This window comes from Lethenteron reissneri, chromosome 62, assembly GCF_015708825.2.
Source record: "Lethenteron reissneri isolate LAM-NWPU_2019-01 chromosome 62, ASM1570882v1, whole genome shotgun sequence".
NCBI lineage: Eukaryota > Metazoa > Chordata > Hyperoartia > Petromyzontiformes > Petromyzontidae > Lethenteron > Lethenteron reissneri.
In genome coordinates, this window is record NC_083840.1 from 4,993,979 (window position 1) to 5,007,141 (window position 13,163).

A 13,163-nucleotide genomic window follows, 5' to 3' on the forward strand; every position below is an offset into this window, starting at 1 on the left:
ACTAACACACACTAACACACACACGCACGCACACACGCACACACGCACACACACACACTAACACACACACGCACTCACACACTCACACACACACACGCACGCACACACACACGCACACACGCACACACACTCACACACGCACACTAACACACACACGCACACACACTCACACACTCACACACACACACTAACACACACACGCACACACGCACACTAACACACACACGCACGCACACTAACGCACACACGCACACACGCACACACACTCACACACACACTAACACACACACGCACATTCCACCTCTGAACGCAGCGCTTCTTCACCTTCACTGCAGCCTCGCGGGCTCGGTGAGACGAAGTGAGCTGTCAGTGGAGACAAATACAATCTGCTCCCCCCAGAAAGTGCAGCTCGCAACCCCAGGGCATGCGAGATACACCGCAGGTGAAGAATAAGAAGAATAAGACGAACTCACTGCTACAGATTGACGCAACCATTTCGTTCAAAGTGCTTTTGTGTGCTTAGTGCTGTTGTGTTGTCTTTCCACAGCACCTCCCCGATCAGCACGGTTGGCTAAGTACGGTGCGAAAGAAGTTCCACACACTCACACACACACAACAGGAAGCCGCTGGGAGCGACGCTGCACTTTGACATCCGCACACAAATTCCGTCTTTAGTCCACGTGAGCTGCGTGCACCCACCGCAGGTGAAGAAGCAGCGACACATCGACGGGATGCGAACTAAGATCACCCCCCACCCACCACCACCCCTCCACCACCCCCAACATCACCCCCACGACCCCTCCACCACCCCCAACATCACCCCGACACTGACCACCCCCACCCCCCCACCACCCCCCCCAGAGAGAGAGGGGGGGTGAGAGAGATAGGAAGGGGGTGAGAAAGGGGGGGGTGAGAGAGAGAGGGGGGGTGATAAGAGGGGGGGTGAAAGGGGGGGTGAGAGGGGGGGGTGAGAGAGAGGGGGTGAGAGAGAGGGGGGTGAGAGGGGGGGGGGGTGAGAGAGGGGGGGGGTGAGAGAGAGAGGGGGGGTGATAAGAGGGGGGGTGAAAGGGGGGGTGAGAGGGGGGGTGAGAGAGAAAGGGGGTGAGAGAGAGGGGGGTGAGAGGGGGGGGGGTGAGAGAGGGGGGGGGGGTGAGAGAGAGAGGGGGATGAGAAAGAAAGGGGGGGTGAGAGATGGGGAGTGAGAGGGGGGGGGGTGAGAGAAAGGGGGGGGTGAGAGAAAGGGGGGGTGAGAGAGAGGGGGGGTGAGAGAGGGGGGGGGGGTGTGAGAGAAAGGGGGGGGGGTGAGAGAGAAATGGGAAGTGAGAGAGGGGGGGTGAGAGAGATGATGACACAGCCGCGCCTCTGCTACGGGCAATTAAAATTGTCCTGAGCTCACCGCCTCGGGCGTCTGTGGTGTCGCTGTCATCATTCATAATTGAGGGGAGGGGGGGGGGACAGACTTAACTCACCAGGGAAGCAAAGCTTCCACTCAATTAACTAGAGCCACGGGAGGTTGGAGGGTGGGGGGTCCAGCAACCTGCCCCTGCGAGATAAAAATGTGATACAGGTGTCTTGATGTTATGGGGTGGGAGGGCTACCGTTGGTCTATACTGGTTGGAACTTCCTGGTTACACCAGCCCACAGGGGATTATTGTGTCCGTCCGTCCGTCGTGCAGGGAGGGCCTGGGTGGGGAGGAAGGGAAGGGGCTGGGTGGGGCTGGGTGGGGCTGGGTGGGGAGAGTGGGGCTGGGTGGGGAGGGCAGGGTGGGGAGGAGCTGGGTGGAGAGGGTGGGGAGGGGCTGGGTGGGGGGTGGGAGGGGTGGGGCTGGGTGGGGAGGGGCTGGTCACCCCATGGTGCCCTTATAAAACTCAACGTTTAACCTACTCACGCCGGCTTGTGCCCGCCCTCACAGTCGGCCATATTTGCGGAATACACCACGCCGCCGTTGACCCTGGCCATTGACCGAGCAACCCAACGTTCCTACCAGCTCCCTCCGCAGGAATGTGTTTTATACCGCAAAGTATTGCGATGCCTTGTTCAGTGGGGGGAGAGTTTTTACTAAAAAAAATGGAGCGAATTAAGGAAGACGGAGAGCGTTGTTCTCTCGTCTTGTTGTTGTTTATGTTACCAAAATGGTTCGCAGAGAGGGCCCGCATGACACACGCAGAACTACACTTGTACACAGGCTACAGAAACTTTCTCTACTTAAGAACCTTCGACGTACGAACTTCCAGAGATACGAACAAACCTGTGTATCCCGTTGCCTGTTTGGACCGAGAGTCGTAAAATCAACCGCCGCGCAAAAGATGGCAGTGGTGGTGGCATCTACATCTACAGAACATGAAGAACCAGTGGCATCTACATCTGCAGAACGTGAAGAACCAGTGGCATCTACATCTGCAGAACGTGAAGAACCAGTGGCATCTGCAGAACATGAAGAACCAGTGGCTAAAACATCTGCAGAACATGACGAACCAATGGCATCTACATCTGCAGAAAGTGAAAATCCAGTGGCATCTACATCTGCAGAACATCAACAACCAGTGGCATCTACATCTGCAGGAGATTACACAACTTTAAAGCCATTCCCCCCTTAGTGTGCACGCCGTACAACATGTTTTGGAATTGACAGACGCAAAGTTGGACTTACGAACAAATCGACTTAAGAAAATAACTGCAGAACCTGACTCGTTTGTAAGTAGAGGAGTCCCTGTATACAGCAAGACGACAACACACACATAATTTCTGACTTCCATAAAACTAAACATGCGATGGAATAAATCGCGTCAACAGTCGGACTCTCGATTGTGAAAGTTGATCTGATTTGCAAATTAACCCACGGGCACCTGTGAGATTGACACGTTTATAACGTGGATTTTTTTCCCCTTCAGCCCAAATGAATAAACTAACAACAATAAAAACAGTTATGCATTGTTATTCTTGGACATGTGTTATTACCATTCACATGGTGCTTAAACCGGACAAATATGTTGCTCCGGTTAATCCCAAATCCACGCCATCGCCTCTACAGTACAGTAGTTGCAATATCATAACAGTGGGTGGCAGAGTTTGATTGATGCTGATTGGCTGTGGCTCTGCTGTCATCCAATCAGTGGGCCGAGTTTGATTGATGTTGATTGGCTGTGGCTCTGTAATCATCCACTCAGTGAGCTGAGTTTGATTGATGTTGATTGGCTGTGGCTCTGCTGTCATCCAATCGGTGAGCTGAGTTTGATTGATGTTGATTGGCTGTGGCTTCTGCTGTCAGTGAGTGCTGAATTTTTGTTTAGCGATTCATCCGATCGTTTATTTTGTGAGGTTATTTTACGAAACTGTGCCATGGCATAGAAACTGAAACGTAATCTATGCCTCTATGTTGAGCGGTTGTTGGTCTAACACTGTTCCTGAGACTAGGCTCTAAAGCAGGGGTGGGGAACGTCCGGCCCGCGGGCCGTATGAGGCCCGCGAAATCATCTGGTCTGGCCCTGCCAAAATTCAATAAATTTAGGAGCAAACCTGGAAAAGCAGTTGCGAGTAGCAACATCATCAATTCTAGATTTGAAGCTTGCGTGACTGCAAGGATCCATACTCTTTGTTTTTTTCGGTAAAGTCACGTAGGTAAAAAAAATGAAAACAACTAAATGAAATCACAAATTAAATAAAAAAATTAAAAAAATTAAAACAACTCAATTAAATCACGACGTTTCGGAAGCAACACAGAGGGAGGCTTGTGTTGCTTCCGAAACGTCGTGATTTAATTTAGTTGTTTTCATATTTATTTATTTAATTTGTGATTTTACATCATCAATACCAGCTCACATCACACGCCTCGCCAACGAGAAGCAGTTCCAGCCATCACATTAGGGGCGAGTTAATGAAATGTCTGACCAAATATAACAGGCAACTTTTTTTTTAGCTGATAATTTTGCATGGCCCCGCGAATGATGTTATAAATATCCAAATGTCCCTTGGCAGAAAAAAGCTTCCCCACCCTGCTCTAAAGATAGCAGTCTCTGTGGTGTGACCCAATCAGCTTCAAACACAATGCATCTGTAGGGGGCTGTCAGGGGAAGGATTCCCACCAAAAGGAAGGCGAAGTGGGATGGTGACAGTGGAAGGGGGGAGGAGCAGGCGAGGAGATACAAGAGAGAGAACGGGTGTGAAAGAGGTCAATCTAGCACGTGTCGTCATTGGCCACACTTATCCCCGTCTCGACTCACTAGCTTGTCTCCGTGCTCTCAACTGGCTCCCCATCGCCAGTAGGGTCACATACAAGACCGCATGCCTCTGCCACAAGGCCTTCATATCCGCCTGCCCGCCGTACCTTTCTTCATTATTGACAACTTGCAGCTCAGCACACGGCAGATGCCTGCGCAGCGCGACTCACGACCTCCTCTTGATACCAAGATCCAGGATGGTCGTCGTGTCTAGGCGCCGCTTCTCGGTGGCAGCCCCAACAGTCTGGAACGATGTCCCTCTGCACATTCGCAGCATCACACCTCAATCGCCTCCTTCAAGAGAAACTTAAAAACTCACCTCTACAACCACGCTCTTTCGAGCGACTCTGAGCTTGGCTCCGCGCCTCTGAGTTGCGGCCACTACGTCTGCAAATTTGCGCGCGTTACAAATTGAACTATTATTATTATAATTGGCGGATCGAGAAGGCTGGGGACGAGTGTGGACTGGGGGAAGCAATAAAAGACGACCTTGTGTCGGCTCTCCTTTACACATCATATACTAACCAGAGCACTTTTTTGTTTTCATCGCAAGCACGTGTGGTTAACGCAATGACACACGCTCCCTTGCAAAAAAGGTTTGTGTTTGGGGTTTTATCATCCTAACGCAACTGTTTTATCACGGTCAGCAAGGGTAAAAACTCTTCTTATTTTCCACATCCTAAACTGGAACACACACACACAAGACAAAGATCCCCCGTGAAGCCTTCACAGACTGTTGGGGCAAGTGCTGTTTGTTTTGCGAGAGGAAGACAGCACCCATGGAAGAGGGAGGGTGGTGGTGGGTGGATAGTACCACGCCCGGCCGCCTTTGTCTCCCCCCCCGCCGCTACACCTCCGATTAGCACGTTTGTACTACATACGGTGCAAAGGAAGTTCAACAAACTGGACATACAGAGTGGTAGAGGGTTACCACACACACCAGGTACTCATTTGACGCTGAGTCGACCTAGGGGAGGCCCAGGTAATCGTCACCGGTGTTGTGTGGCCATGAGCAGGAATCGACAAAGACAAAGGTCCCCCGTGTAGCCTGTAACAGACTGCTTGGGGCAAGTGCTGTTCGCGAGTAGCAGCAACTGTGTGGGGTGGATAACACTGGTCAACACACTTTTTCTGGCATTAGGTATTCCAACGGGTTTAAGGCAATTTTGGGGTGCTGATTCCAAATCTGGCATCAGTTTTTGTCTATCACATCAGGTTTTTGAGATATCAAATATTGCAGAAGAAAATATTAAATAAATGTGGATATCTACATAAAATGATATTATAAACACACTATCCTAAAAATACAGCACCGTATTTTAACACTAAAGCAGTCACTGACTCGCAACAACTTGCAATCATAAGTGACGGAGTTAATTTCGGGTAAAATCAATGAAAATGGGGTATGCCGATAGCATAAAAATGAGATGTGATAGAGCAAATCTGAGACCAGGTTTGGAATCGGCACCCTGAAATTAGTCTATAACAGCTGCAAAAGTCCAGGCCAGAAAAAAAACGTTTTTTGTTGTTGTTGACCAGTGTAATATATTATTTGTCAATAAAAATCTATCAAATAATCGAAAATTTCAAGAAATAATTGTAATGTAATCGTGACTGCGATTCGTTAATAATCATGATACTCCTCACTCCAAAGCGCTTCGTAGATGTTTTTACTTCCTTATATTTTATCTTTGTCTAAGTGAAAAAAACTAATTCTGGACGACAGAGTGATGTGACGGATCAGATTTGGAATCGGCACCCTGAAATTAGTCTAGAACAGCTGCAAAAGTCCAGGCCAGAATTTTTTTTTTATTTGTTGACCAGTGTAATCGTCACCAGTGCTGTTGACCGTGAGTGGGAGTCGAACTCGCACGCCAACTCTCAAGCCCTCTCGACGTTGTGGCCTCGACTGTGGGTTGTGGCCACTCCCGTGGGTTGTGGTCACCCCTGTGAATTGTGGCCGTGAGTTGGCACATCACGGGGTGGGGTGTGGGGCAGAGGTCGCAAACGGGTTTTGATTCCTTACCCGTACCCGTACCCGGCCGCACCAGGGTCACAAATGGGTACCCGTTCCCTACCCGTACCCTACCCGAAATGAGTGACAAACGGTTACTCACCAGTGACTCACGGCCTACCCGTACCCGTACCCGACCACACCAGGGTCGCAAACGGGTACCCGTACCCGGCCGGGTACGGGTAGCCGGGTATCAGGTAGGGTACAGGTATCGGGTACCCGGTTGCGACCTCTGGTGTGGGGTGGGCAAAGGCGGTGGCATCGTGCCAGGAGTCATCTCGGTCGGTCAAGCCCGTGGGCGCCTGCCAGGGCGTTCGGATACTTCACGTGGTGGCCTTAACGTGCACCTAGCCTGGCACAGGTTGTTGTTGTTGGTGGTGCGCTGCATCCACTCTGCTCCCTGCCTGCCCTGCGTTGGGGCCGCACACGAGTCACAGGGACAGGTGGCCAAACAATGGACAAAGGCAAACACGGCCTCAATTGATACGAGCAGATGTTTGTGTGTGTGTCTTGTGCGTGCGTGGTGATGTGTGTGTGTGTCTGTGTGTGTGTGCAAGTGTGGGTGTGTCCGCGTGTGCATGTCTGTGTGTCTGTGTGTGTGTGTGCATTGTGGGGAGCGGTGGTGTAGTGGTTAGCGCTACGCTGCGCTACGAACCCGGTGACCCGAGTTCGATTCCCGCTCACGGTCAACACCGGTGACGATTATCTGAATCAGTCGTGGGCCTCCCCTAGGTCGACTCAGCCTCAAATGAGTAGCTCGTGCGGTGTGTAAACATCGCCACTGTGGAGACAAAGGCGGTCGGGCGTGGTTCTGGCCACCCACCCCCTCGTGTACCGTGCCGGCCTTCATAGGTACTCGCTAACAGCACTTGCCCCAGCAGTCTGTTAAGGCTACACGGGAGATATTTGCGTACGCGTTGGGGAGTGGTGGTGCAGTGGTTAGCACCCTTGCACCACGATCGTGGCAACCCGAGTTTGATTCCCAGACACGGCCAACATCACATCGGTGGCGAGTGGCAATCTGCAAACCTGTCAACATTCGTACTGGGGAGACAAAGGCGGTCGGGCGTGGTTTTCCGACCACACCACCCCGCCGTGTGGCATGCCAACCTTGGCAACACCATCACTGTCAACTCCTTATCAGCAGTGCGCCCCCTACCTTATTACGACCCAATTCAGACCGTATTGGTCACCCCGTGCCCCTTATACATCTCAACGTTCATCCTATACAATACACTATACACTACTATACACTACTATACACTACACCAGACTATACACTACACTATACACTACACTATACACTACCATACACTACTATACACTACACCAGACTATACACTACACTATACACTACACTATACACTACCATACACTACTATACACTACACTATACACTACACTATACATTACCATACACTACACTGCTATACACGACACTATACACTACACTATACAATACACTATACACTACTATACACTACACTACTATACGTTACACTATACACTACACTATACAATACACTACACTATACACTACACTATACACTACCATACACTACTATACACTACACTAGACTATACACTACACTATACACTACACTAAACTCTACACTATACACTACACTATACACTACCATACACTACTATACACTACACTAGACTATACACTACACTATACACTACACTAAACTCTACACTATACACTACACTATACACTACCATACACTACTATACACTACACTAGACTATATACTACACTATACACTACACTACTAAATACCTGTGAGCCCCTTATTCGTGCCATACCTAATTAGAGACCAATTCAGACCGTACTGGTCACCCTGTGTCCCCTATAAATCTCAACGTTCATTCTACAAAGTCCCCATCGCGAGGGAGAAACACAAACAAATAGACACATTTTTTTACCCGCATTGAAACCGCTGTACACCGTATGGACCTGAAAACTCAATTTCTCTGCACAAGAACACGGGGCAAACCGTGTGGGTTGACAGGTTTGCGACACCGGGTAGCTGACGAGAAATATTCCGTTCTTCTTAGGGGCCGTCCATAAATGACATCATTCGATTTTTGACGATTTTTTACCCCCCCCCACCCCTCGTCACACGGCGTCACAAAAAGTCAGACCCCCCCCTCAAATATGACGTCACAAAGCTATGCCCCCCCCCCAAAAAAAAAAAACATGCTTCAAATCGCTTTAAACTATTGTCAATGTAGTGTGTATTTAATGTGGCGCTGCACTCTGATGTTGTAGGAGAAAACATTTATTAGAAAGTCTATTTAATTAAGTAGAACGTGTTGTCTATATTTATTTAAAGTTGCGCATTTTGATGTGACGTCACATTTCTCAACCCCCCCCCCTCCTTCATCACACATCGTCGCAAATGTCTGACCCCCCCCTAAGGTGTGTGACGTCATTTATGGACGGCCCCTAAACAGAACGTGCCAATTCGTGACTAGTACAGCACTAACCGGCGCGTTGGATTTGTGGGGGGAAATGACTCCACAAATGTGTCTGTCGCCTGATGATGCCGGCTGTAATCACTCTGCAGCACTAATCGGCGGGCGCTGTACGAGTTACGAATTGTCACGCTCCGTTTGACGTGACAAACCTCGCTGATTGGCTGCGTCGGGTGGTGGCGGGTTTAACGACACGTGTTTATATTTACGTGGTGTCGCTAACGATTGAAATCCAAAGGGGCTTCCAAGGAAGAACTACAACTGCGTCCGAGGGTACACGTGTGTGAGACGAATTCAACGTAGAAATTGTGAAAGAAAATATTGTGTAATGGGAGGGGGTGAGATGACAGAGACCTCAGGATTGCTCTGAGGTCTGCCAAAACGTCTCCAGAAAAGAAAAAATTTGCAAAGGAAAACGTCCCCACATCTGTAGGGCGATTCCGTAATTCCGCTCACTCAATACTCGCACACACAGACACAACACAGACACAAAAAGATCAAAGATCCCCCATATAGCCTCAACAGACTGTAGGGGAAAGTGCTGTTAGCGAGCACCTATGAAGGCCGCAATGGTACACGAGGGGGTGGGTGGCCAGCACCACGCCCGGCCGTTTTTGTTCCCTCAGTTGCATGTTTACACGATCACACCAGGTTCTCATTTGAGGCTGAGTCGACCTAGGGGAGGCCCAGGACCGGTTCAGATAATCATCACTGGTGTTGGTCATGAGCAGGAATTGAACTCGGGTCGCCAGGCTCTTAGCGCAGCGTGCTAACCGCTACACTACCACGCGAGCACACACGCGCACACATGCACACACGCACACAGACGTGCACACGCACACAGACGTGCACACGCACACAGACGTGCACACGCACACAGACGTGCACACGCGCACACGCATACACACGCGCCACGCTCTCCCCTCCTGCCATTGATCACATCTGGCCACACATCTGCGAGTGAGCGTGCGAGAGAGAGGAAGATGTGAGACCCCCATAGCTTTACCAGCCAGCGGATTCATATCCGCTGGAGGGGTTTTCGGTTGGCCCAACCGCATCCATCCGAGAGCCAAACACCAAGGCATCATAAAAGACCATCGCGGAATTACCAAAGGCCATCACGGCCCATCACGGAACCATCAAACAATCAACAAAGACCATCACGGACCATCAAAGGCCATCACGGACCCATCACAGAACCATCACAGAACTTCCAAAGACCATCACGGACCCATCACAGAACTTCCAAAGACCATGACGGCCCATCACGGAACCATCAAATAATCATCAAAGACCATCATGGATTAATTATCAAAGACCATCACGGAGCCATCACGGACCCATCACGGAACCATCATGGAACAATCACATAATCATCAAAGACCATCACGGACCATCACCGAACCATCACGGGACCATCACATAATCATCAAAGACCATCATGGATTATCAAAGACCATCACGGACCCATCACGGACCCATCACGGAACCATCAAAGACCATCACGGACCACCTCAGACCCATCACAGAACCATCACGGAACCATCACAGACCCACCAACACAATCACAGAACCGGCCCCACCAAAGACCATCACGGAACCGGTTGAGGCATCGCTCACCGCGACCGACGTTGGCCGCGGCCAGACAAATCGAACTCGGTGCGCCAGGCTTTGGCGGCGCGCCGCGCCAACCGCCGTGCCACCGTTGCGCGCGTTGTCATGAACACAACAAACACAAACGGTGGCTCTCGAGTGCAGCGACGGTGCGGAAGCTCTCACCAGGCGCTCCGTCTCCTGCTCGCGGAGCCGCTCGTCGCGGTGCCTGCGGTGGTACTGGCGCAGCTCCGACTCGTCCCCGTCGCGGATCTCAGAGATGCTGCCCTTGCGCTCCCGCAAGCGCGGCGGAGACGCCGGCACCGTTGTCGCCGCCGCCTTCCCCCCGTCATCCACCTCCTCCTCCGGCGGGAGATCCCGTTCGGAATCCGAACCGGCGGAACGATCGAGGGCCGTCGGTCGTCCCCCGTCCGGCTTTGCCGCGGTTGCGATTGAGGTGGTTGCGGCGGTTGCGGCGGTTGCAGTGGGCGACCTCATCGTCATCGTCAGACTCGACGACAGATTCGGCGAGAGTGGCGCCGGCGGTCGCCTGCGTTGCAGCGCGGGGCTCCGGCAGGGAGACCGGGGCACGGGTGGCGTCGTCGCTGTTGTTGTTGACGCTGCCGCCGCTGTTGTTATTGTTGACGCCGGGATCTTCACCTTGGTCGCGACGCTGAAGGAGCCGCCCGGCGTGCCCGAGGGGGACGATGATGCCGCGGCGGCGGCTTCGTGGTCCAAAATAACGAGGCCTTCTCGTGCACCGCTGCCACTATCACCACCACCACCACCACCGCCGGACCGCCGTATGAACGCCGGACTGGTGAAGACGCCTCCGAGGCGTTTGCCAACCGAGGGGCACGACTCTGGCCCGGCCAGCGCCGGCGAAGCCGCGGCCTTGCGGCTCGACTTCGGGCTCAGAGGAGGCAGCGTGTCCAGAGGGCGCGGCGGTTGCTGCTGCTGCTGGTGGTGACCGTAATCGGGGCTGAGCAGGGAGCGAGGGGACCCGTCGGGGCCTACGCCCGCAGGCTTCGCCTGAGGCTGACCCCAACGCTGGCTGCTCTGGACGCCCAAAGTCGGAGAGCGGCCTTCCAAGGCTCCGCCACCACCGCCGCCGCCGCCGCGCGCCACGAGTCTTCTTGCCGATGACGGCGAGTGCGGCGGCTGCTGCTGCTGCTGCTGCTGCCACCTCGAGGGACCCTGTGGGGAGGCGAGTGAGATGGGGAAGCAGCCGCGGCGCGAGGCCTCCGGGCTGGCAGGCGGGGTGGTGGCCGATCTCCTCGCCGCCCGTGGGGAGAGCGGCACGGGCCCGGCCGCCGTGGCCGCCCCCCCGCCCCTCTCCAGAGAAGCCCTGGGGAGCCTCGGGCTTGGAGGGCTCTCCGGCGAGAAGCCTGGGAAGCAGGCCGCAGCGGCGTTGGCATTGGCGCAGCCGCCACTCTCCGGTGGCACTCCGCCGATGCCGCCGCCGCCCTGGCCGGGTTTGGCGTGCGCAAGGTGAGGCCGCTCCATGGGCGCGTCCCGGATCCGTCGCCTCGGCGCGCGGGGGCTTTCGGCCCTGGCGGCCGGCGCCGCCGGCATAGCCGTCGCCACGGGGGGGGCGGCCGCGGCAGCACGGAAGCCGTTGGCGGAGCGCTGCGAAGTAAAGTTGTAGCTGGAGGAGCGGGCGGGCACGGGCGGCGTGCCGTGGTTGTCGTTGGAACTTGACGACGACGAGGGCGACGATGGCGACGACGAGGCGGACGCCAGGTTGTCGTAGCATGAGCCGGAGAGGGAGACGCGTTCCGGGCTCGAGGGAGGGGAGCACGGTACGCCGCGGGGCTGCTGCTGCTGCTGGTGGTTGTTGTTGCCGTTGTCCGGAGCGGAGGCGACGCTGGTGAAGGAGGCCGGCGTGAGAGGGGCGCCGGAGGCTGTGTTGCTCTCCAGCGTGAGCGAGTCGATGATGTCCTGGGGGTGTGGGAGGGGTGGGTGGTGGCGGGTGGAGGGGGCGGTGGTGATGGTGCCAGATTTCGAGTGAGCGGGTACCGTGCCAGCAAATGACGGGGCCGCGTGTGCACTCTGCTTCAGCCGGAGTTTAAATAATAACAACGATGATTATGAATTAATAATCGTCAACAACATAATCATCACCACCATCACCGTCAAGCCAACTCATATCGAATAAAGGCGACTTCCACAATGCAAATATCGATTTAAAGCTTTCGTGACTGCAGGGATTCATCTTCTTGGTTCTTTCGGTAAAGTCACGTAAAAGGGAAATAATAGAATAATAAAAGTGAGTATTGTATTTTATTATATTTTTATTTTTATTCTTTTATTATTTCCCTTCTACGTGACTTAACCGAAAGAACCAAGAAGGCATATTTCTCATCAGCGACCAGGCAAAAACCTCATACGTGTTTCATAGAACGGCATCTTCACCTGCAGGTCCTGCTCGATGGAGCAGGCGTTGAGGAGTTTGTCTCGAGCGCCGGCCCGTCCTGCTGGCGCACCGTCCCTGCGCCGGGCGTCGTTGCCGTTCACCGAGCTCATGGCGTCTGCTCACACGCGGCAAAGGTAAAGGTTCCCCCAAAGCCTCAACAGACTGTTGGGGCAAGTGCTGTTGGCTAGCAACAGCTGTGAAGGCCGGCACGGCGCACGAGGGGGGGGTGGGTGGCCAGCGCCACGCCCTGCCCGCCTTTGTCTCCCCCAGTAGCGTCGTTTGCTACAAACCGCACCGGGTACTCATTTGAGGCTGAGTCGACCTAGGGAAGGGCCCAGGACCGGTTTAGATAATCGTCACCGGTGTTGGCCGTGAGCGGGAATCGAACTCGGGTCGCAAGGTTTATAGCACAGCGGGCTAACTGCTACTGCTACACTACCG

At 53.4% G+C, this 13,163-nt stretch overlaps 1 protein-coding gene across 13 annotated transcripts in view; it reads right to left on the bottom strand.

The window, feature by feature from the left end:
• LOC133358467 (pleckstrin homology-like domain family B member 1) overlaps positions 1-13,163 on the bottom strand; it is a 101,098-nt gene that overhangs the window by 43,215 nt on the left and 44,720 nt on the right. For all 13 annotated transcript variants that reach the window (XM_061576770.1, XM_061576772.1, XM_061576776.1 and 10 more), the window contains 2 exons: positions 12,722-12,837; positions 10,493-12,247 (listed from right to left, as the gene is read on the bottom strand). In XM_061576770.1, the coding sequence (XP_061432754.1) occupies positions 10,493-12,247; positions 12,722-12,837 (1,871 nt within the window). The remainder of the gene's footprint in view (positions 1-10,492; positions 12,248-12,721; positions 12,838-13,163) is intronic.